The 23,595-nt window shown below is 39.3% G+C and overlaps 1 protein-coding gene across 4 annotated transcripts in view; it reads right to left on the reverse strand.

The window, feature by feature from the left end:
- The window catches only part of rapgef5a (Rap guanine nucleotide exchange factor (GEF) 5a), a 132,243-nt gene that overhangs the window by 74,501 nt on the left and 34,147 nt on the right, over positions 1 to 23,595 (reverse strand). For all 4 annotated transcript variants that reach the window (XM_037539247.1, XM_017701512.2, XM_017701510.2 and 1 more), the window contains exons 4-8: positions 23,401 to 23,522; positions 21,098 to 21,260; positions 4,721 to 4,802; positions 2,540 to 2,588; positions 1,808 to 1,884 (exon numbers count right to left, since the gene is read on the reverse strand). In XM_037539247.1, coding sequence (XP_037395144.1) covers positions 1,808 to 1,884; positions 2,540 to 2,588; positions 4,721 to 4,802; positions 21,098 to 21,260; positions 23,401 to 23,522 — 493 coding nt within the window. The remainder of the gene's footprint in view (positions 1 to 1,807; positions 1,885 to 2,539; positions 2,589 to 4,720; positions 4,803 to 21,097; positions 21,261 to 23,400; positions 23,523 to 23,595) is intronic.

Below are 23,595 nucleotides of genomic sequence, written 5' to 3' on the forward strand. Positions count from 1 at the left end.
AGGGTACTGTTCCCAAAGTCCATGTAACATTGCAGAGACATGTTAGACATGACAGCCCCACAATATCCAGAGCCATAAGCATCTCCAGACGAATCTCATCCACCTCTGGTGCCAACTACCTCAGTGACCTCCACCAAGGAAATGGGATTTGACACGCCAGAAGCCTCTGGCCCTGACAATATCCTCATTTGAGGTCAGAGTTTCTCCACCCTTGCTGAATACAGCTTGGGAACAGCCACTCCAAACGCTCCTGAGTCACCGGACAGTTGTCCAAAACCTCCATGAGGCCGACCAAAAGTCTTTTTCCATGGCTTCACCAAACTTCTCCCATGCTCGGACTTTGCTTCTGCCACCATTGCAGCTGCCACCTTCAGTCCTTCAGGCCATCTAGTCCCTAAAGGCCTCTTTCTTCAGCTTGACAGCCTCCCTCACCACCAGTGTCCACCAGGGGGTTTGGATTACCACCCCGATAGGCACCCACAAGCTTTTGGCCACAGCTACACCTGGCAGCTTCCACCATGGAGGTTTTGAACATGGTCACTTCAGACTCCATGTACCCTACCTCCTCCGGGACATGAGAAAAGCTCTCCTGGAGGTGGGAGTTGAAATCATTCTGAACAGGGGCCTCCAACAGTCATTCCGAGCACACCCTTGCTATTCGCTTGGGCCTACCAGGTCTGACCATCGGTCTTCCCTGCCATCTGATCCAACTCACAACGAGATGGTGATCAGTTGACAGCTCAGCACCTCTCTTCACCCGAGTGTCCAGAACATATGGTCCCAAGTCAGATGAAACGACAACAAAGTTGATAATTGACCTTTGACCCATGAGTTCTGGTACCATGTACACTTATGAACTTTCATATTGTGAATCTCCTGCTGTACCACATCCCAAAGGTGTTCAGGGGTTCAGATCTGGTAGCTAAAAACACTGAACTCATTCTCAAGTTATAAAACTAGTTTCAGATGACCTTTGCAGTATGACATGGTGCATTTTCATGCTGGAAGTTGTCATTAGAACTTGGTAAATTGTGGCTATGCAGGGATGCAAATGGTCAGCAACAATATGCAAACTGGCTGTGGCATTCAGCCAATGATTGACTGGTATTAATGAGCGCAAAATTTGCCAAGAAAACATTTATCATTACACCACCTCCACCAGCCTGGACTGTTGAGATGCAGGTTGGGTCCATGAAATTGTTTTTTTTTGCACCAAATTCTGAAGCTACCACTACTGTGTGTCTCAACAGAAATGGAGATTCATCAGACCAGGCTTTGTTTTTCCAGTATTCAACTGCCCTTCCTGGCTTCCACAGTTTGCATGTTGCATTTTCTGTAATTATTACAGTTATCATAAAAAAGTCGATTTGATAATAGTTAACTATTTCACATGGCTTAAGGCACCTGAGTGATCATTTAGAGATGTAGTTTCCAAGAGGATAATTTATGGAGCTTAACATTTCTTGTTAGCAACATCAACACCAAACATGTAGTCAATTTGAGTTTAGGGGAATGTTTGTGCAAATAACCTGCAAAACTCCACTGAAGCTTATTATTCAGTAAATAATATGTAAATTAAGTACATTATGAGTAACACAGCTTCTGAGGTGATAAGAGGTGAAACAAAAATGCAGAAAACGCTCTGGTGTTCATGTTAGGCTAAGGCTAACTCCATGTCGGCTGCCACCAAAGCAAAGCAGACTACGTCAGATGTGATGGACAAGATAGCAAAGGTGATTGAGGGTCTGTTGTATTTTCATTTTCATTTAAAATGTGACTAAAACATCCATGACTATTTTTTCTGTACCTTGGCTTTGTCTTCAGGTGGGTTTTGTGGTTCTTGTGAAGAACTCTCCGCTGAATCTGAGGTGTCCTCCTCCGACACTGTAATCAGTCCGAATATCAGAAATTACACTGACAGCTTAAAGTGACAGTAAAGAAGAAATAACATGAAAATCACAAGTTATACTTCACACATAACTCTGTGTGGTGTTTGTGACCCAGTGGTCTGGTGGTGGTGATCTTGTTTTTAAATCAATACAGCCATAACAATTTAGATGCATAAAATATCACAACTGGCCAGCATAGGGTTCTCCTTTAGCAGCTGTAGCCAATCAGCAGCCTGTCCATGTTGTCCATCCTCACACACACACACACACACACACACACACACACACACTAACAGCAGGCCATGTAGGAGGAGAACAGAATGAAGGACCCAGCACATCCACACTTTTATTAGCCGCAGGTTCACCCCAACACCACATGTGTAATATGAATGTGTGGGGACTGAAATTTGTTTTTATATGTTCTTCACAAAAAAATAGTAAGAGCCAAGAGGTTTGAGGCTGAAATAATAAATCACATCATTTTTTCTTTTGTAAACAATGAAAATGTGTCCCACAGATCTAAATACCACACAAGGGTTATGTCAAACTATGGACCTGAATATGTGTAACAAAAAATATTCTGAACTACAAACAACTGCTGATCAAATAACTGTCCATCCTTTCCTTTACATCAGAAACATTCATCTTACTTGACTTCCTTGCTTTCCTTGCCAGTGCTGCTGCTAGTTCATTCTGTACCTGTGGAGAAGAAGAAAAAAAAGTTTCCAGAAAAAAAGAAATGGTTCTGCTATTAGAGATGAGGGGCACAAAACATGCTTAATTTCAGCCATGGCACACTGCACTGAGGGGGAGTACATCTGCAGCGTTTAAGAAAGAACTTGAACACGAAAGCAAATGTTGAAAAATTAAAAACACACTCTGAACAGGCCTGGAGTGCTATGGTAATTAAACCTCAACAGTCCCTTAATGGAGAAGTGCTGTAGAAGTTTTTCTACACAGGACTTCTGGGCCTGTGGAGCTCGCAGTGCACCATGGGACACTAGTGCTGATTGACTTCCCTTTGAAATGTTAAAAGCTACAAGAAGCCCATATGGCTCAGTCCTGCAGCACTGCTCTGGTCAGCCTTTGCAGAAAAAGGGAACACAGAGTGGGTCACTAAAGTGATACAGGACTGGATTTTCCATACATACAGTCATATGCCAAAGTTTAAACACCCATTCTCACATTACATTTGGTTGGATTTGTAAACACATCCTCTTCAGGGAACAAACATAAATATGGCATTGATCTGCAAATTTCAATGTACAATTTCTAGCTGTTTTTTTTAGATTAACATGTTGAAAAATAATAAAAAATAAATTATAAAATGTGCTACCACTTCTGCACAGACCACAGTTTTTCCAAGATGGTAATTTCAGCAAATAAACAGTAATAAATGTGTTAGAAAGAGTCTGAGAGGTTAATGGCAGTATATTTCTCCTGCTGTTCTGTGTTTGGAAGCTCATTGCTATGCAGTGCGGTATGGCAGTGTGCTCTGTATGTGGGCTGAGCTATAGGACAGTTGCTGAGAGAGAGGGGGGGAGATAAGTATGAGTGATTCTCTCTCTGCCCCAGTGGCAGTAGCACACAGCTCGGTGACAGATGGTCCTGCTTGGGTTCAAAAGCCAGCCATGAGCTTAACTGTACAGCTACACAAACAGTGGGTCAGCAGCCTCCTGCACTGACCACTGATCCAAACCCAGACACATACACACACACACACACACACACACACTTAGGTTTCTGCTATTGAGTTGAAGAGCCTTTTTTGGGTAGGGAGGGGGGTTATCTGACAACAAATTTTTTTTAACATGAAACCGTATTAGCAAAGATCATAAAACAGGGCTGCAATAATGTAATGAAGTGCAGAGCTGTGTTTGTTGTTGTCAACATTGTGGAAGTGTTGTGGTGCAGTGCATCTGGTGCAAATATTTATACAATCAGCCAAAATCATAAGAAAATGTGACATTATTTTGACATAATCGGTCAAACAGACATTATTTAAACATAAATTGAAAAATCTTGAAAATAATATAATAATTATTCAGCCAAAATATCAAGAACATAAGTCACTATTTTGATGTAAAGCAATATCTGAACAAATAAAATATTATTTTGACATAATTGGTCACAAGCTCAAAGAAAACCACTCTCCCAATATAACCAGTCAATTCCTTGAGATAATAAGACATTTTAAAATGATCAGTTAAGATCTCATGAAACGACATTAATTTAACATAAATAGTCTAGATATCCAGAAAATGTCACTATTCTGAAAACATGCATCAATATCTCAAAAAAAATAAGTCATTATTTCAAGGAAATCAGCCAAATCTTCAGAAATAAATCATCAATCATTCTGATATACTCTGATATACCAAAATATTACAAAAATAAGCCATTATTTGAACATAACAAGTCAAAATCTTGTCAATATAATTGATTATTTTAAGATAATCAGTCGAAATCTTCAAAAACAAGTCAGTATTTTTACATTAGGCAAAATCTAAAAAAAAATTATTTTGCCATTATCATAAGTAAAACTCTTGTGGAACTAAGTGATTGTGTTAAGATTATAAGTCTAACATTTGACAAAATAATAAGTTGACATACATCTGGCAGAAACATAAAGGGGGATAAAACGTTGATTATTTTCTCCTCAATCTGGCAGAAATGGGCCTCCAAATGAATCTAGTATTCTGTGTAGAGTCAGGCCTCGGTCCTGCTCACATGTCCTAGGAAAGATCACTGATCTCCTGAACCAAACTCTGTGGTGTGTGTGCTCACTCCACTGCTCAGGCACCCATGCACACCTGCAGTCACTGACTCACCGTGGATGTAAGTCGTTCCAGAGCCTTCATCTGGAGAATCTCACTGCAGATATCCCGCTTTCCCTCAGGATCCTCTTCAGGACTGGAAAAACAGAAACATCACAACTCGATAAGCTGTTTTGAAAGGACAATGAGAATTATCTCTTATAGGAGTAAAATCAACCACGATACAGCCTAACAGACATGTGGAGCTTTAACTGACACACACAGATGTTTGCCTTTGTATAGTTTCAGGATGTGAGGTTATACATATGTCCCATATAACTTACACTATATGTCCAAAAGTCTGTAGACACCTGCTCAACTCAGTCATTCTTCAAAAATGGGATAATAATGGGGAGTTTGTCCTTCTCTGCTGCAGTAACAGCCTCTACTTTATTCACTAATAACATCTGCATGCATTTATATACCAAAAACAGTTTGAATTTTAGAATTAAACAGGCTGCTTTTGTTATTGTGTTTTTAAGACCAGTGTTTGTTTATGAGTTCAGACCATGCTTTCAACATGGCGGTGGTAGTATGAGGGAAGACTGATTGAGGGATGGAGAGAAATCTGAAGATTTGGACTAGGGTTCTGGGCAGTTTCTGCCTGTAACTAGAAGGCCAGACCCCCTCATTTATGTAGCAGAACTGATATAGGCCTGAGGAACAGGGAGGAGATGGAGGTGGTGGTGGGGATTACGAACCCTCCGTCACGGGAACAGAAGGTGAAGATGTGAATTTATAGGCTGTTAGATTGGAAGAAGAATGGGTTTCAGGCATGTTCCTCCACCCAAACTTCACTTATAACATAACTATATTAAATTATCTCTGTTCTAATTGGCTGATCTCTATCGGATTTCGACCTTAATTTAGACTGTGTAGGCGCATATATGTAAATATAGAGCTTTGCTTTCACAGCAGTTTCCATATATTAACTGCATGGACTGGCAAATGAATGGTATGTTTTGAAACTTTCTAACAATTTTTGCAAACATTAACAAATTTTAATTTGAAAAATAGGGAGGACAACTGGGTTTTACATGATTTGGGTCTTAAAATTAATTTACATTTACATTTACAGCATTTAGCAGACGCTCTTATCCAGAGCGACTTACAAGAAGTGCTTTGTCAATCAAGACCAGTATCTCAGTAAACATAAACTTCCTCCAGTTTTAAAATCATGAACCTTACATAAAAAGCCCTTCATAAAGTCAAGAGCATTTAGCTGCATTTTGTTAGCGGCATGTGTCTCTACTTTTCCAACAATTACAGAACATTCTGGTCCTGAAAGTGAACAAATACAAACACAGGGGGCATTCTCCAGTAATAACTGCCTCAGCTCTCTACTGCCCCCTGCTGATGTCACACTGCAGTGCATGCCAAACTCCAGACTCAGCATGATAACCCTCAGACAGTCATTCATCTTCATTTTGACACACACATTTGACTCAAGCATGCATGAAAATATTCCTGTTTCCCAACCTCCAGAACACGGCCCATGGAGAATACTCTACACAGGCAAAAAAGTGCCTACAAGGGGAAAAACCACAATAAAGCAGGACAAAACAAACATTCAGAGCAGGGGAACGAGACTCCCTGAACCATTCCCATTCCACTTTTACGAGCTGCAACAGAGGGGCTGAAAATAGGGCAGTAAGTTAGAGAAGTGGGTCAAAGTTTCTCTCTCCAAATGCTGTCATTCTTCATCATCACCCACTATGACAGTCCTTAATCACACGCTCCATCTCCTCTACTCCTCTCCAGTCCTCTCTCATAGAACAGGAAGTTTCACTGAGCCTCAGGATTCTGGTGCCTAAGTGACAAAACTCTGTGTGTGTGTGTATATATATATATATATATATATATATATATATATATATATATATATGAAGCATTTTAACAGGCAAAGGCAATAAAAAATATTTTTATTGTGCAAAACAGTAAAAAAGAACATGTAGATAAACTTATGACAGTTTTGCGTTCTAACACTGGCAAAACACACACACACACACACACTTTCTAAGCCGCTTATCCTTCTGGGTCAGTGGGGGAGATGGAGCTTATCCCAGCAGTCATTGGACAGAAGACAGGAAACACCCTGGACAGGTCACCAGTCTATCGCAGGGCACACGGACAAGACATATACATTCACACACACACTCACACCAAGGGTAATGTAGCATGCAAACTCCACACAGAAACGACCCTGGTTGCCTGGCCTGCCAAAAACAGTGCTAAATGTTATTTCATGTCTAAATATCTACAAAGCTGAACTTGACCTCTTATTTGGCAGCTTTTTATTCAAGTACTGCACCCAACTTTTAGTGACATGGCAATTCTATACCCTGTAAAGGTAACTGCTTCACCATTTAAGATTGAATGGGAAATTCGAATGAGCAGCTTTAGCTGTCACTTGTGTCATACATGTGGCTTATACAAACTGCCTCTGATCTTCAGACACTGCTGAAATTAAGATAATATTACAGTCCTCAGTGACAGCTGGCTAATGGCTTTTTTCTTACATAAGACCACAAGACCGTGGCGTTGTGTGATTGCAGCTCCAGTTAGGCAACTTCTCATCTGTTACGAGTGCAAACAAGTATGGCATTCGGTCTGGTGGACAACTTTGGCTAAATTCAAATGAACAGGCTCAGTAACAAAGTGGACAACTTCAGATGAAAAACACTAGACAGTGGAAGGTGATCCAGAGCCTGCTGTGCTTTCATCATGACTGAAACATCCTTGACTCAGCCACTCAGCTAAACGGGATAACATTAGAATGGTTCACACTTGTACGTTGCGTTATCTGTGTTTATTTGTTGTACACCGTATAATTGTCATGACAAAACTCACATCTGAGGAAGAATTTCAAACGTTATACCGAGTGAACCAATATACCACCCACCACTGCTCTTCTCGATCACATTGGTATTGTCTCTACTATACTGGGCTTTCCTTTGGTCATATTATACTCTAAAGGAAGCTGCAGTGTACATGCACAATCCTGGTGTTTAGAGGAAACACACTGTTCAAAATCAATAACATTCTGGAAACACAATCAGTTTTTCTTCTGTAACTGTAATGGACTACTGTTACCTTTTTCTGTATCCTGATTATATGACGCAGTTGCATGTATTCTATTACAACCCAACCTTGTTAATAATTGTGCACTGTGTTTAATATGAACTTACATTCTTACTCAGAAACAAATCACAGTGGACAACCCATTTCAAAACCATGAGCATTAACATGTAGTTGCCCCATGAAAACACATTTAACAAGGCTCCTAATGCACAGTTCTTGAGCTGATGTTGCTTACAGAGGCAGTTTGGAACTCTGTAGTCAGTAAAGCAAGAGAGGATTTTTATATGCTGCGTGCTTCAGCACTAAGTTGCCCCACTCTGAGTTTGCACAATCAACCGCTTCGTGGTTGAGCTGCTGTTGCTCCTAGATGCATCTATTTCACAATAATAGCACTTACAGTTGACTAGGGCAGATCTAGCAAGACAGAAATTTCACAAACTGACTTATGGCAGAGGTGACATCCTATGACAGCGCTACGTTTAAAGTCACTGAGCTCTTCAGTATGACCCATTTTACGGCAAATGTTTGTCTATAGAGGTTCAATGGCTATGCAGTAGATTTTATAAGCCTGTTAGCAAAGAGTGTGGCTGAAACACATGAACTCAATAATTAGGAGGGGCGTCCACAAAACCTTTGTCCATATAGTGTATAAATATCTTTAATCCTGAACGTTCCATTTTTTATTTTATAGTATATTTTATGGTGCAGCATGTTATATGGTGTCAACATGGCCGAACAACTACATTTGGTGTAATTTTCTGCCAAACTATTCCATTGAATGATGACACATTCCTCCTTCATCTTTAATATATTGTGATGTTTTATTATGTTATAATAAGGGATGTAATAATATGGATTACTATATTTATGTACTACATTATCATATAGGAAGACTTCTCACAACACATACTCATTCACACCAGGCAGAAAGCTCTGTCTGACTCCCACAGCAGCTCTGGTGAAACTGGTAATGGCAAAGATAACATTCAAATTGCATGCAAATCGCAGAGAGCCGTTGGAAGACGTGTGCATGGAATATCCAAATAGCTTCTCCAGAAAGAGCGCATAAGCTGGTGTGGCTCTGGGCGGCCTCGATGAGAGGAGACTATTGACACAACAACTATCTCCCTGACAGCATTATGACTGACCGACAGATGACGAATGAGCTCTGTGTGCTGTATGGGTGTAAATGTCTGATTGTATGAAATGTCTGAAAAGGCTTTTCTGTTTTAAAACAGGCTGAATATTTTTCAATTGTCCAGGATGTATCCTGCCTTCCGCCCGATGACCACTGGGATAGGCTCCAGCACCACCCACGACCCTGAAGGAGAAGGGGCTTAGAAAATGGATGGATGGATGGATGAATGAGGGTGCAAAGTGAAGCACACAGACAAACAATGATATTCATGAGCGATTTTCAAGAGGACACTAGCACAGATACGGTTGCGACCCGGTCTAGGTCGGGCCACAACATAAAAATAAAGAGGCCTCTGTGCCCTCCTGGTTCCCCAGGTCACACATACAACCAGTTTCGCGATAACAATTTGTTAAAATTTGGTAAAAAGAAAATCAAATATAATTTCCAACCTAACTTCCTAACTAAAGCAAACCAGAAAAAAAGACAACAAAAATAACCCCTTTTCCCCCAATGAGAGTTTATATACAAGAGCTATGTCTGGGCAGCCACATTACCTGAGTGTTTACAGTATACTTCAATGAAAGTGTAACAATATGAGCTAGACAGGAAAGTACTTTATTCCCATTTTCTGAGAGAAAGTGTGATGCACAGCAGTAGTGCTTGTAGTGCTCGAGTCTGGTCTTGGCTTCAAAACCGATCTCAAGACCATAAACAAGCAGTCTCAGTAAGGTGGACATGACCTGCCAAATGCAAAGCCTCTGTCTAACGCAACTGGAAACTGAATTATTACTGAATATTAACAAAAAGGATAAGGATAAAGCAGTCCTTTCTCCACATAAGGGGTTCCCAAACTTTTGCAACTTGTAGCCCACACAAAAGACCACAACAGCTTCTGCAGGTTTAAGCAATCAGACTGTCATTTTCTGACTCACCTAATGAGAATATTGTTAAAGTTTTAAAACATATAATTTACTCCCCAGTCCATTCACTCCATATATAAACTAACCTGCAAGTTTTGAATCAACTGTTAGTGATGCCACAAAAACCAAAACCAGTTTTGCCCCACCCACTCAAGTTGAAGTTATAAGGGCTGTTCCAGCTCGGACTGCTTATTGAATAAGTCACAATCCGGCCAAACAGAGCAGCCAAACAGAACAGATGTCATTTATACATATCAGCCTTAAAGGTACAGCAACAAAAAACATTACCTGTTTAATAAAGTGATGACAAGAGGTCAGATAATGGGAGGGTACAAGTGAAGTCTGACATAAAACCTCACAAGTGGACATGAGAAAAGTGTTGGATATGGGCCCGTTAAATGTAAAAATCCACATAAATAAATAAATAAAACCACCACGACTGTGTGAAAAGACCCTCTAGTCATATTTGAATATATTATGATGCATTTTTATGCTCCTAATCTGGTGTGAACTCCTGCCTAATTGCGAGTCGGCCTCAGTTCTGTCACCACACAGAGATAAAACAAACAGAGCCTGATTGGACGGGTCTGACTGGCAGTTAGCGTGAGGTCGGGGATGGGACAGGATCGGACAGCTGGTGTCATAGAGGCCTCCCCATGTCACGTTCAATCACATCAGGGTGAAACGGCACATCCCTCTCCCTCTACCAAAGAAGTACGCCGCCAAAATGCCTGCTCGCATTTGAGCTGTCAATTCCCGGCTCTCCGTGAGGTCCCATGCATCCTGCAGACACAGATGCGCTGCCGGGGATGAAATTTCATTCCAAACGACATGAATCAAATCAACAGCGCTTTCCACTGAGATTTCAGATAAAAGTACACGCTCGGCAATTCATGAACACCCTGTGTCCTCTAGATCTCGGGAAAATTAAAAATAAAACACAGCAGCGGCGGCAGCGGCGATATGCCTGAAATTGAGGAGCACTTCCAATAACATGATAAAACATAGAACAAAGTCTGGGAGATTTTCATGTTTCCGGATATACGCACATCAGCTGTCAAAGGCCTCGGAATACTTTTAGCTTGTGACATGCGTTTACACTGAGGAGAGAAGAGGTCACGGATAAAAATCGACAAAGAAATCAGTTCTAACACAACATATCAGTGACTAGACTCTCATTCAGCAGGACTGAGTACATTCAGAGTGCACAGTTTACTATTTATTTACAATGGATTTTACAAAGGAATTCAGTGTACACATTTACAAAATGCCAAAATTTATTTGTGTAGTCAAAACCACGGCAAGGTGCTTTAGTCAGTCCTATTTTACTTCATAGCGGGAATTACACATACATATCGCTGCTGTTGGAAGAAAATCTCATATCTCAATTGTTGACGTTTTTCAGTTTTTTCCATCATTTGAAAATACCTTTTACCCTTCACATTGTATGTTAATTTCACAATGAATGGACTAAAAGAAACATCCCAAAATAACTTAAGTTTTTTTTTCCTTTTCCTGTAAAGTTACCATTTTGTAGATATGAGATTACAGCGATATGTGAAAATTTAATTTTAGCTATTAAAAATGTAATGCCTGACATCAAAAATGTTATTTTTACTAGTGAAAATACAATATTCACTAATAAAAATTGTACATTTACTAAATTCAACTTTCAAATTGTGCAATTGTGCCTCATATCAAGAATGAATTATTCACTGATTGAAATTACATTTTTACATGTGTAAATTGAATACCTGAGATTAAAAAAAATTGAAATAGTAAATAAAAACTTATGGCTTTCCATACTAATTAGAATTTCAGTATGTCTACTTAACTTTTAATTAACACATACCAAATTTTAATTCATGTCAGTGAAAATGGTTAATGTGATGATAGAGAATCTGAAAAAAAATTCTCATTCTTACCAATGAGAAATATTTCACCCTAAAATATCATTTCTACAACTAAAAGTTTAAGAGGTTATAAGATGTGATAACATTTGTCTCCCATATCTTTTTCCACTGCTTAATTTGTGCAGCACCTTTAGCAAACAAACATGGAGTGTCTTCTGAGAATGGGAATGAATTATCTACTATTGTCATCACATCTTCATCAGTACCATGTTTACTCTGCATCTGAGACCTAAACATCGAACTAGTCCTTCTTTTGAGCCTGTGTGTGTGACATAAAGACGTATGACGCTGTCTGAAAAACTCCTGCAAATTCCGACCCAATGCTTCTGATTTTTAAGTGATTATTTCAGGCTTTACAGGGTGACCCGCAATGTTGAGTGTTTTTATCCTCCCGACGGAGTAATGCTACTTCTTTCTTTTTTCTTTATAAAGAGTTTTAGGCTAATCTATCCACCTTTGTAGACACACACATTGAAACTCTCAATGACAGACACTTGAGGAAATATGAAAAAGAGAAAATGAGAAAGACACAGAGAGAAACAATAGTTAGCTTGCAGCTAACTGGCAGATTTGAGGGAGAGAGTGAATTGTGATCTTAATAGAGCTCCAGAGCTCCAAAGTCCAGGTCATCCATTCATCATACAGCACTAGTATGCCACCTTTTACATATTACATTTATAATACATTATGCAACAGTTAGTTCCAACCACATAGTCTGATTAGTTGAAAAATGTTCTACTTGCATCATTATATCTTGGGCTGGGGTGATAAATCAGGGCCAAATTGTCATTAAATGTCTTTCTTTTCATTAATTAAAAACACATTATCATTACACTTAAACTTATATTATCGTTACACATTCAGTATGTCTAGGACCGTTTCTATTTGCCTTAGCGGGAGCAACAAAACCATGCAGCTTTTTCTCAGAGTCCAACATTTACAGACAAAAAAGATGAATGTCAAGTTTTAGAAACTGCACATTGATACTAATGGCTGAAATTCTCTCCTCCGAGTTGGTAGATTTCCTCACACTGCTTGTCAGCTTTGAGCAGAATGGGCTGTTACCCAATGTCTGCATCTTCAAGTCACACTGCCCCATTCCTCTGCTGCCTTCTTATCTGTGTTAAATTAGAAAATTGGACTTGATGTGAAGGTTTCAGTGCATTAAATTCACAACGACCACCTCGGTGTGAAACGACCTCACAACACCTACACGTTAAACAATAAATAAGTATAGCAGAAGCAGTTTTAATGTGTATGAATTTCATCATAATATTACATTTAATTTTCATTTAAAGTAATAGGTATTGTACATTATCTCATGAATGGAATTCTAGGGGTCAAATTTTTTATCATGACTATAACGGTCACTGTGTTCTGCGTATGGCAAAGCGGTAGGTAGAAAAGTTGAGCTCTTCTCCTAAAAATAATATAAAGTGTAAAAAATTGTCATAGAAAATGTAAATTTGTGAAACAGCTTGTCAATATACATGGATTACACCTTGTAAACAGCTCTTATGATTTGTTTAGTATGTTAATATTAGTGAGTGATCAGAAAGCTGCTGGAAACAGAGTCGTCCACCTCTTAACGTCCACCTCTTTACACTTTATTGTATAGGAGCTGAGGGCTGTAGTCTGTGCCTTTTTATGACCCCAGCGTTTTGCTCTTTTGTTTGTCAGGTATGTTTATTTCAGTATTTTTACTTCATTAACATCTTTCCATGTATTTCTGTTGTTGTAGTAAGCGCTGTAACAGCGTGTAACAGTCTATTATTGTAACAGTGTAACAGTCTATTATTGTTGCAATAGTAACATAAGAGAAAATGTGTTCTTGTCAGTCAGCTGCATAGTAGATCACATCAAATCAAAACAAACTGACATCATTTCATATTTTTATGGCACCTATGGTTGCTTTGTCCTGGACAGAGCTGAGAGCTGTAGTCTGTGCCTGTTTATGAACCCAACATTTTGGTCTTGGGTTTGTCAGCTAATAAACTTAGCGCTACGCCTGAATCCAAAGCTTCGGTGAAGAATTGTTACTGCTTGGAATTCTCATGCAAAATTCTCATGAATACAAAATTGATAAAAAGAAAAACAAAATTCTTCTTAATGATTTCATGGTACTTATTGACAATTGTTGACAAAGTGGTCCCAGCCTTAGTTATAATCTGATAATGCTGACATGTTTTTTAACTTTAGCATTCCTCTGACCGCTCACTGTTAAGTAACAATAATGGTTGCTTATTGTAAGTTGTTGCTGACCATTAACCATAACGCAATGAATACACAAACAGAAACACGGATGTATTAGGAATAATAACATTTAACTTGCAGCAACTGTGTGGTCAAGAGCGTGACATTAGTAGGTCAAGTTCTTGACATGCCGTTGTCCCCAGTTTGCTGTGACAAAAACAAAAAGTTTTATAAGCAGCAGAAACACAGCACTTGTCATGAAACTGTTAAAACAGCAAACCTGCTAAAACCAGCAATGTCATCAATTATGCCTGTTGCTATGGTTACACTTTCTGTATTTCATTCAGAAGGACAAGCTAGACAGGGGTGGGCAGAGTATGCTACTTTCTAAAGAAGGAGCCAAAGAACACCTATTCACGATGAGATTTACTGCAATCAAGTTTGCTTCAAGGATATTTTGAAAAAGTAGAAGCAAAAGAGTCACACATTTGACCTATTATATCCACAAATCTCTCATTTTTAGCAGAGAATTGTGTCTTTTTTCATAACTCCCTTTCTCTGTTTGAAAAGACACCACAATTCTTAACATTACACACTGATTTTCAGACATTGGGGCTCATTTACTTCAAAACAAAGGGATCTAAGAGCTCACATGAGGCCATGAGGGAGCCAGGGATGCAGTCTCACTTCCTGCTCTAAAATGCAGGGGTGTGGCTAAAGTAAGGCTTCACCTACAACTAAAACTCTTTGTGTTTAGGTAGTGCCTTGAAAATGTGGGACTTTTTTATTGTTTAAAAATAAGCTCATGATAAAAATATCTAAATCTTTCACATTACACTTTAAAAAAAACCTAAAAAAATAACTGTTTAAGACCAAAATAAAAAATGAAGCATTATTTTTACAAGTTGTTTTGTAGGTTTGGGACAGACACCTCCTAGTAGAAAGTACCCAATAATTGATGATTTTATAACCATTTAGCTATATACCATTTAGATTATCATCTCAGTTAATGTCTTTGGTTTCAAACAATCATAGCATCATCCTCGTAAATACCAAAGGTCTAAATACTTACTTTTTAAAAATGTTTTCTTTGTGGGATCATAACTGAAATAATTTGGTAGAACGTTAATATATTCACAATATGCACATTATTACATACACATAAATCTGTACAATAGTGTCTATGTTTTATATATATATATATATATATATATATATATATATATATATATATATATATATATGATATATATATAAAACATAGACACTATTATACAGCTTTATATATGCCAAACGGATATGGAGTTTTTGACCTTGATAATATATGGAAATATATTTCCTTCGCATGCATGAGGGTTAAAGCAAACACAGAAATTCATTTTTTGATCACAGTCATTCTGGGTGGTTTATTTTTTGCCCTCCAAGAAACAAACTACCCTACATTCAGTTTTGTCCACTGTCCCATCAGAGATTTGGGAACATCTTGCCTTGTTTTGAAATGAGAATTTTCTTGTTGTAGCTTTTCATTTTGAAGTACATATTGGTTCAGTTAGCACTGGTTATAAAGCATGTGTGCCAGTCTTTTGAGAATATTTAACTTTAACACTCACCTTCACATTCATGAAAAAAATCTTCTTTGGTTTAGAGAGCAGCTTTTGCCTGAATAATGATTTCTTTTCCAAAATATAGATAAAAACACATATTGGTACTCTGGCCTGAAACACCTGACAGGCCAATGAGTGCCAACATCACAACATGGGGATAAAATATGTGGCATTTGGCTTTGCTCCCAGAGCAGCACTGTCCTAATACTGACACGTAATTGACCCATTTCCCTTACAAAAACCGTGTAGTCTTTAATTTGTTAAGTTACTGTGGTCACTCTTTATTTGGGTGGTCCCCTGTAGATAATCTACAGATATTTAAATTATTATCAAACTTTCTGGTGATAGGAGTTTCAGGAGTAGGTGTAGCTTTTTGCCTTAAGGTTAAGGTTAGGGTTAAGTTCAGGTTTAGGGACAGATTTAGTAGAATGTTTCACACGTAACTTCAAGTTCAGCTGCATTTAATAGATATTTAGTTTAATGTTAGCTAAATAGACTAATAGACCGAGCATCTACAAAGCAGCTACAGTGGACCAAATAAAGTGTTACCGTTATTGCAGCTCAACAACAAAATCATACTGATTTCTATTAAGAAGATTTTGAGAAGCGAGTCCCCAAACTTTTGACAGGCTGTGCATGAGCTCACAGATTAATGCAAAACAGGCTCACTGGCCTGGTGGTAAAAGGAAAAGTGAGACAGGTAGTATACAAAAGTTTAGCTTGTATTATCAAGAACAATGGTAGCTAGGTAAGCAGAAGACTGGTTCCTCATTTATCCTTTCCTAGTGTTGCTTTAATGCCTTTACCCAACGGTCCACCCACCCCTGCAGCACCGCTCCACACATCTCTCCACAGCACAGAGAACAAAGGCAGGCCGAGAGACAGAGAGAGAGGGAGAGGTAAGAGATGAAGGGGATAGATAGTGAGCAAAGGGGTGGGGGTGGAGAAAGGAGAGAGAGACAGAGAGATAGGGTGTGAGAGATAGCACAGGCTTGTAGCAGCATCTTCAGATCCAGTGTCATGTTTGAAAGGCACAAATAATTCAGCTGTGGGGCTACAGCAGAGCTGACAGCCGGACCCCTGCACTCTTCCTTTGCCTTGCTCACTCTCCTCTCTCTCTCTCCCCTCAGCTGAGTGACATATTCAGTTCAGCTAGCGTGAGCACTGCATACTAAAACACTTCACAGGTCCTCATGAACTCTACACACTAGGGATGGCACTGGCTTCATTACAAAGTGCAAGTAAACAGCCACAAACAATTATACCATTCAAAATTTGAATAATTCTGGTAACACATTTTGGTGACAAAATACACCGAGCACTGCTGTGTCTGATCCGCTTGTACCAACACAATACACTAAAATGCCACCACCACGTCAGTGTTACTGCAGTGCTGAGAATGATCCATCACCCAAATAGTACCTGCTCTGTGAGGGTCCATGGGGGTCCTGACCACTGAAGAACAGGGTAAAAGGGGGCTAACAAAGTACCAGAGAAACAGATGGACTACAGTCTGTAACTGTAGAACTACAAAGTGCTCCTATACAGTATGTGGAGCTGATAAAATGGACAATGAGCATAGAAACAACGGGGTGGTCATAATGTTATGCCTGATTGGCGTATTTATAAACTGAACAGTAAACAGAAGTAATGCTGGTGATTACAGTATTTTACTTATTAATTATTTTGACCCAGTCCCCAGTGTGTTCAATTCCCAACTGTTAGCTTCTCCCTCTATCACACAGTGCTACCAGGCAGGGAGGGTGAGGACTAGCATGTGCTTCCTCCAAGATATGTAAAGCAGGAGCATAGATATGCGTGGGCCTGGGGGTTATTAACCTCTCCACTTGAAAGCCAGCCCCCTTAAATATCCCAACGATAAAAAATCTTCCCATGCCGAGGAAAAAATGACAGATATAAGATCATCTTGGTGAAAGGTACCATTTTCTTTTTTCCACCTTAAATAAATAAAAGAGGTTGACAAAGTTGTCTGTAGATTATCAACGACATTCAGGGAATGCTATTACCATAGCAATGATTATACAGCTGCAAAGGCAACAAAAGATTTTTGTTAATGCCATCATGTAAACACAGCAATAGCTTGCACTGTTGTTTCTTCTGAAGAGAACTTAGTTGAGCTGCACCAGTTCTCATAGGCTATTTGCCTAGTTAGCGAGTTATAGTATCAGCGTGGTGGTTGGGCTGTGTAATGGGTAACACCTCTGCCTTCTACGCTGTAGACTGGGGTTCAATCCCCCACCAGGGCAAGCACTCTATACTATACCAATAAAAGCCCTTGGGCAAGACTGCTAACACCACCTTGGCCCCTTGGCCTACCTGTGTAAAATGATCAAGTTGTAAGTTGATCTGGATAAGAGTGTCTGTCAAAATGCTATAAATGTAAAGGTGGTAGTGACTTGGTGAAAAAAAAAGAAGTTCGATACTGCAGAAAAGCAACGAGAGCATCCCAATCGTCAGCCGTTCACCCCATACCGAATTTCTACACTTAGTGCTAATCAGCCTTTACCCTGCAACTGCAAGCAGATGTTATAGTAACTAATATTAGCCAAGTTGAATGTGAGATAAGCTAGCATGTGTATGTTATATATAATGAAGTTAATGGCAAGCTTGTGTTCATCATCATCACTATTGTAGTTCTTGTGTCCTGGCTATGCTACTGACATGAAGCCACCACTCGAGCTAAAGAAACATCACTGGACTGCTCAATATGCTTGGAGGAGAATGTTAATTGCTAACATTGTAAGATTAGCTAACAGATGGCCACACTGGCTAACTAAGTTATAGTGGGAGAGCACAGCCATCCTCCCCACCCAGTGAGAAGGACAACTATACTCTTGAAATTACAGTTGATTTATTGGTGTTACAGAGAAATACTAGAGATTCAATAAAAAGTCTATGTATAATATCTGTGGTGAAATAATTTGATTCTTTCTTAAACAGTATCACAAAATGTTGTGGCAACGTGATATTTTCAACTCCATGAGAAGAAACTTTCACTCTGTTCCCCTCACACCCCCACTCTTCATATAGCCTACTGTCCACGAGACGTATATTGATGATAATGGACACATATCAGAGAGCTATATCCATCTTCACCCGCACAACAGAGGAGGATTTCAGGCTAAACCAGATTAAATTGAGAAAAAGGCTGAAAAGAGAGAGAAAAGGGGGAATGTGCTCATCACTTCTGTTGTTAGAGCGTTTCGGAATGTGTGATTAATCCTGAGGAATGAGAAGCTGATAGGAAATAATTGACATGTTAGAGAATAACTGTTATTTCCACTCATATGAGACCAGGTTTCTATTTGAATGGGGCTGAATGGGGAGAGACTAGGAATGCAAATGATTAACCCATTATAGAAAATGACAGGGCAATGTGAAGAAATCACACTGGGGTGCAAAATTATAGAGAAGGACATACTGGGTAGTGATGGCTCTCAGAATCTTGAACTTTCAGTAGCCCATCACTGTATTCAATTCAGTTCATCAACTTATAAAGTATTTGGTCATGAAATCATGAATATGTTGTAGTTCTCAGACCCCCAGTTTAAACAGTGCCATGTTCTTACATATGGCATGTTTAATATGCCATTCATAACATATTACATATAAAGTATTTGAATGTATATCTTTGATTTTAGTCTTGCCAGTTAACAATTAATAGCCACCTAATGATGGACGGTTATTGGTTAAAGGTGTCTGACAAAATTTGCATTTCTAGGAGACACCTACATTTAGGTCCACACATTTTTGGACGTGAGTAAAGTTTTATTCTTTTTCTGTCCACCACAGCATACTGGAACTCAAAGCATAGAATAAATATTAGCAAATAATGCCAATTTAATTTATGATCGTTACTATGTCCAATTATTTCTAAGCCCCTAATTTACATGTCATTCATCCAAACTGGATGGAAATACCCTCAAATCAAAGGAGAATGTACACATTTTGTTCCCTGAAGCATAAAGTATCCCCACACCATCGCACTACCACCACCATGTTTGTAATTTTAACTCCAGTACACAGCCAAGACAATAACTATGTCAACATCCAAATATTTGTAGACTGTATAAACCAAAGCTAATGTATGACTTTAGAAGCACAAGTAAAAACTGACCAAAAAAAGCACAAACAATTCACATTTTTTTCTATCAAATGACATAAATATTTCAGATTTTCCTGCTATTACACACATCTCCACAACAAGGGAGGTTCTTCTTATTCACAGCTTTACTGACAAAATGACTGGCTTCTTATTATTTCCTCTAATACATGCGCCATCTTGAGCGTTACAAGATCAACAACCACATTCATATTTAAGCCAGTGAACTTTCTCCTCTTCCAGATAACGCCTCTCACTGCACATAGGATGGCTAAGAAGAAATGACCAGAGCAGGCAGAAGCCGTACATTACTGATAAGGCCAGCTTCCTTTATCACAACAGACAATGTACTGTTTGCAGTATACTGTGGGCAGTGCGTAGGTGTGCAGAGCTGTAGGTAGTACAGGTGCTGATCTGAGGTCAGTGACTGTCACACACACAGCTCCATCTGAATGTGTCATCACACTCTGACCCATAACCAGCCAGGGCCAATCATTGTCAAAGTGTAAACATAGCACATGTTGTGGTCAAAGTCATTCTCCTGCAGTAACTGTCTGCTGCAGGTCACTCACTTCTAAACATCCCCCAAGAAGTAGTTTCAATGTAGAACTTCAAATTTGAGCCATTTTCCATGTAAGCCAGGTATAGTATACCGATCAAGATATGGACTTAGATCTGGTGTCCAAATTTTGCTTCTTTAGTTTAGTACTGGAACTACAATGCTGACGTTGCTAACAAACACTTGAACATAACAGTCACCCAAATCCTTTCCATAAATACATCCCCAAAACTTGTATCAACCTGCTGAAACCGCATGCAGGACTTCAGTTAGGTTGTGTAGATTTGTGAGCGTGGTTTAGGACACAGACTGGACATACTGGGAACTATAAAAATGAACAAATCTTTACTGTGTAGCAGAAGACAGCTGTCAGTTACGTTAGACAACAGGTGACAACAGGCAATTTTAATTTCCTGAGCTTTTATTGGCTAAATAGTGGTGTTCACTGGTTAATGGAAACTCTGTTTCTCATGGATACAGGTTTGGATTTGGTGTCCAAATTTTGCTTCTTTAGTACTGGAACTACAATGCTATCACTACTAACAAACACTTGAATTCAACAGACACCCAAATCTTTTCTATAAATACCTCCCTAAAACCTCTCTCAACCTGCTGAAACTGCATCCAGGTCTTCAATTTAGTCATGTAGATTTATGAATGTGGTTTAGGACACAGACTGGACTGGACTGGGAACTATAAAAATGAACAAAACGTCTAGCTGAACATGGCAATCAGTCATTTAAGACAACAGGGGATTTTAATTTGCTGCGCATTTATAGGCCGAATAGTGGTACTTTACTGGCTAATGGAAACCCTGGCTCTCATATATATATATATATATGGGTATGTACATATACTTACGGGCTGACGACCCTGAACTGGACGTAGGGGACGAGCTGCAGCAGCAGCCGGACTCCATTCTGCCACTCTGCCTCAGAACGGAACTCACAGCCTTGTGCATCACACTCCTCAAAGGAGAACTGGTAGTATGTGTTGGAGTCCTCAAACACCACCCGCTGGTCCACTGCACCGTCCAGGAAAAGAGATGGAGATCAGAATTACTGCAGTGCATGTTGAGATAAACAAACCTACCGCTGGGAACACTATGTTTGTATATTAACTCTAGACCTAAGTTGCTTGAGCAGGGCCTAAGTGCCCAGCAGGTTCTAGCTATTAAGATGATTACAGGCATTTTAAAAAAACATCATTAGAGAATAATTACTTGGAGTAATAATAACCCCATATTTCACTGTAATGTCACTCATTTAAGCCAGAAATTACATTCAAAACATTTTCCAAATAAAGGTAATGGCACAGGAAACCTGTAGTAAGAATCACTGCTTTGTTCTACAGCCCAGATTCAGTTTCATTTCTAAATAATGGACAGTTACATACTATATAAATCTCTCACATCTTCAAGTGTTTATAACCCATGAATTAAAAATACACAATATTTTCAATTTATTTAAACTACCCTGGAACTTACAATCATGTTACTCAAAAGAGTTTGCATCTCACACTTACCTGGAACTAAAGGGACTGTAACAAACACATTTTTATACACTGATAACAATTGCAAACAAGTAGAAAACACCAAATCAGCACTGTTCCTTGTCAAGGTGTTGTCTGAGTGCAAAAGAAGGGGGTCTGATCTTCTGAAACCGGTATCACGTATGAGATACAGTTGAATGCAAAAGTTTAAACAGCCGTGGTCAAATTAGATTTGTGGACTGTCTAAGTGAAAATAAGTCAACACATCCTCCACAGGGAACAAACTTAAATCTAGGTTGACGCACAATTTCTGTTTTTTTGCTGAATTTAACATAAAATACATAATGTGCCATACTTTTGCACAGGCCCCATTTTACGTTACATAATTCTGCACTATATGTATGCAATTTGCCTACTGTAACTCTATATTTTGCCTCAAGATAAAAAAAAGCATATCTATCTATCACTAAATGTGACTAGACAGCACATGGTAAGCAACCTTTTGTGTGCAAGAAGCCTCTTATTCCATTTCTGTAACTGCTTTTTGGTTCATTAGAAAAGTTTAACACTACATAAAAAGCTGAAGTAGCAGAGTTGTATGGATCAGTTTGAAGTATTGTTTAATGAGATGATGTTAACATGTCACAGCTGGCTAGTTGAAGTAAATAGATTCAATTACCTGAAGGAAGAACATGATGGCATATAATGAGTTAGCCATGTGTGCAGTGTAACGATATATAGTGCACTGGTATTGCTGGAATCAATAGGTCATTTCACTAAACACTCAGCGGTGTGTAGAGCACTGAAGTAGGCAGCAAGGCTAGAGGAACCTGTGGCAGTAAGCTCTGTAGTAAGGCTAGTAAAAAGTGTAGCAGCATGCCTGCTATAAATCTAATTGCATGAAGTGTTGATGTAAAGCCAGGATTAAAGACTACAGCAAGTCTAGCAGTAAATATAGCAGTAAGTCCTTCTATAAGCTGAGCAGTAAGGCTCAAAGTAAGGCCTAAATACAGGGTAGCAGTAAAGCTAGCAGTTAGGCTAAGTGTAAAGCATATAGTAAAGCTGGCAGTAAATCTAATAGTAAGGCCTGCCTCAAGTATAGCTCTAAGGCCTTTTAGTAAATCTTGCATTAAAGCTAAGAGCATATCTAGCAGTAAAGCCTACAACAAGTCTTACACTAAGGCTAGAATTAAAGCCTATAGTAAGGCTAGCAGAGCATCTAGCATGGTGCAAACACGAGCACAGACCAGCAAGCATGTCATGCTGACCTGAGCTGGTTTAAGCTGGGCTGGTTCTGGGTTAGCTGGTCACTCTAACATGGTCATGTTGGTTGACTAGCACACCAGCACCCAAAACGCAACATATACTGGATTTGCTGGTGACCAACCATGCTGGTCTATGCTGATTTTCCTAGCAAGGCAGTAAGACCTGCTCTAAGTCTAGCAGTAAGGCTTGGATTAAGGCCTGCAGTAAAGTTAGCAGTTAAACTAGCTTTGTTTGGAAAATGTTGAGGTATTGAACTGAATCAATACCTACCACCAGTTAAGTCTATCAGAAAGTTTATCAGTAAGGCCTGCAGTAATTCTAGCAGTACGGCTGTGAGATGTGGTCATTTACACCATTTCTGTGGCATGTGCTGGTAAATGTGTTGTCAGTACGCTCAGGTGAGTTACCTGAGTGCAGAATGCCCAGTTCCAGTAGCACCTGCCAAACCCGTGCTGCCATCATCCTGCACTGGACAAACACACACTGCTCCAACAGCCACTGGACCAGCTCAACACCCACGTAGCTCCTCCTGAAGATGAACACATCACAAACACATTGTTTAGCATCACATGTAGGTTCTAACTGGTTACATTTGCTAAGTT

Source organism: Pygocentrus nattereri, chromosome 1, assembly GCF_015220715.1.
Source record: "Pygocentrus nattereri isolate fPygNat1 chromosome 1, fPygNat1.pri, whole genome shotgun sequence".
NCBI lineage: Eukaryota > Metazoa > Chordata > Actinopteri > Characiformes > Serrasalmidae > Pygocentrus > Pygocentrus nattereri.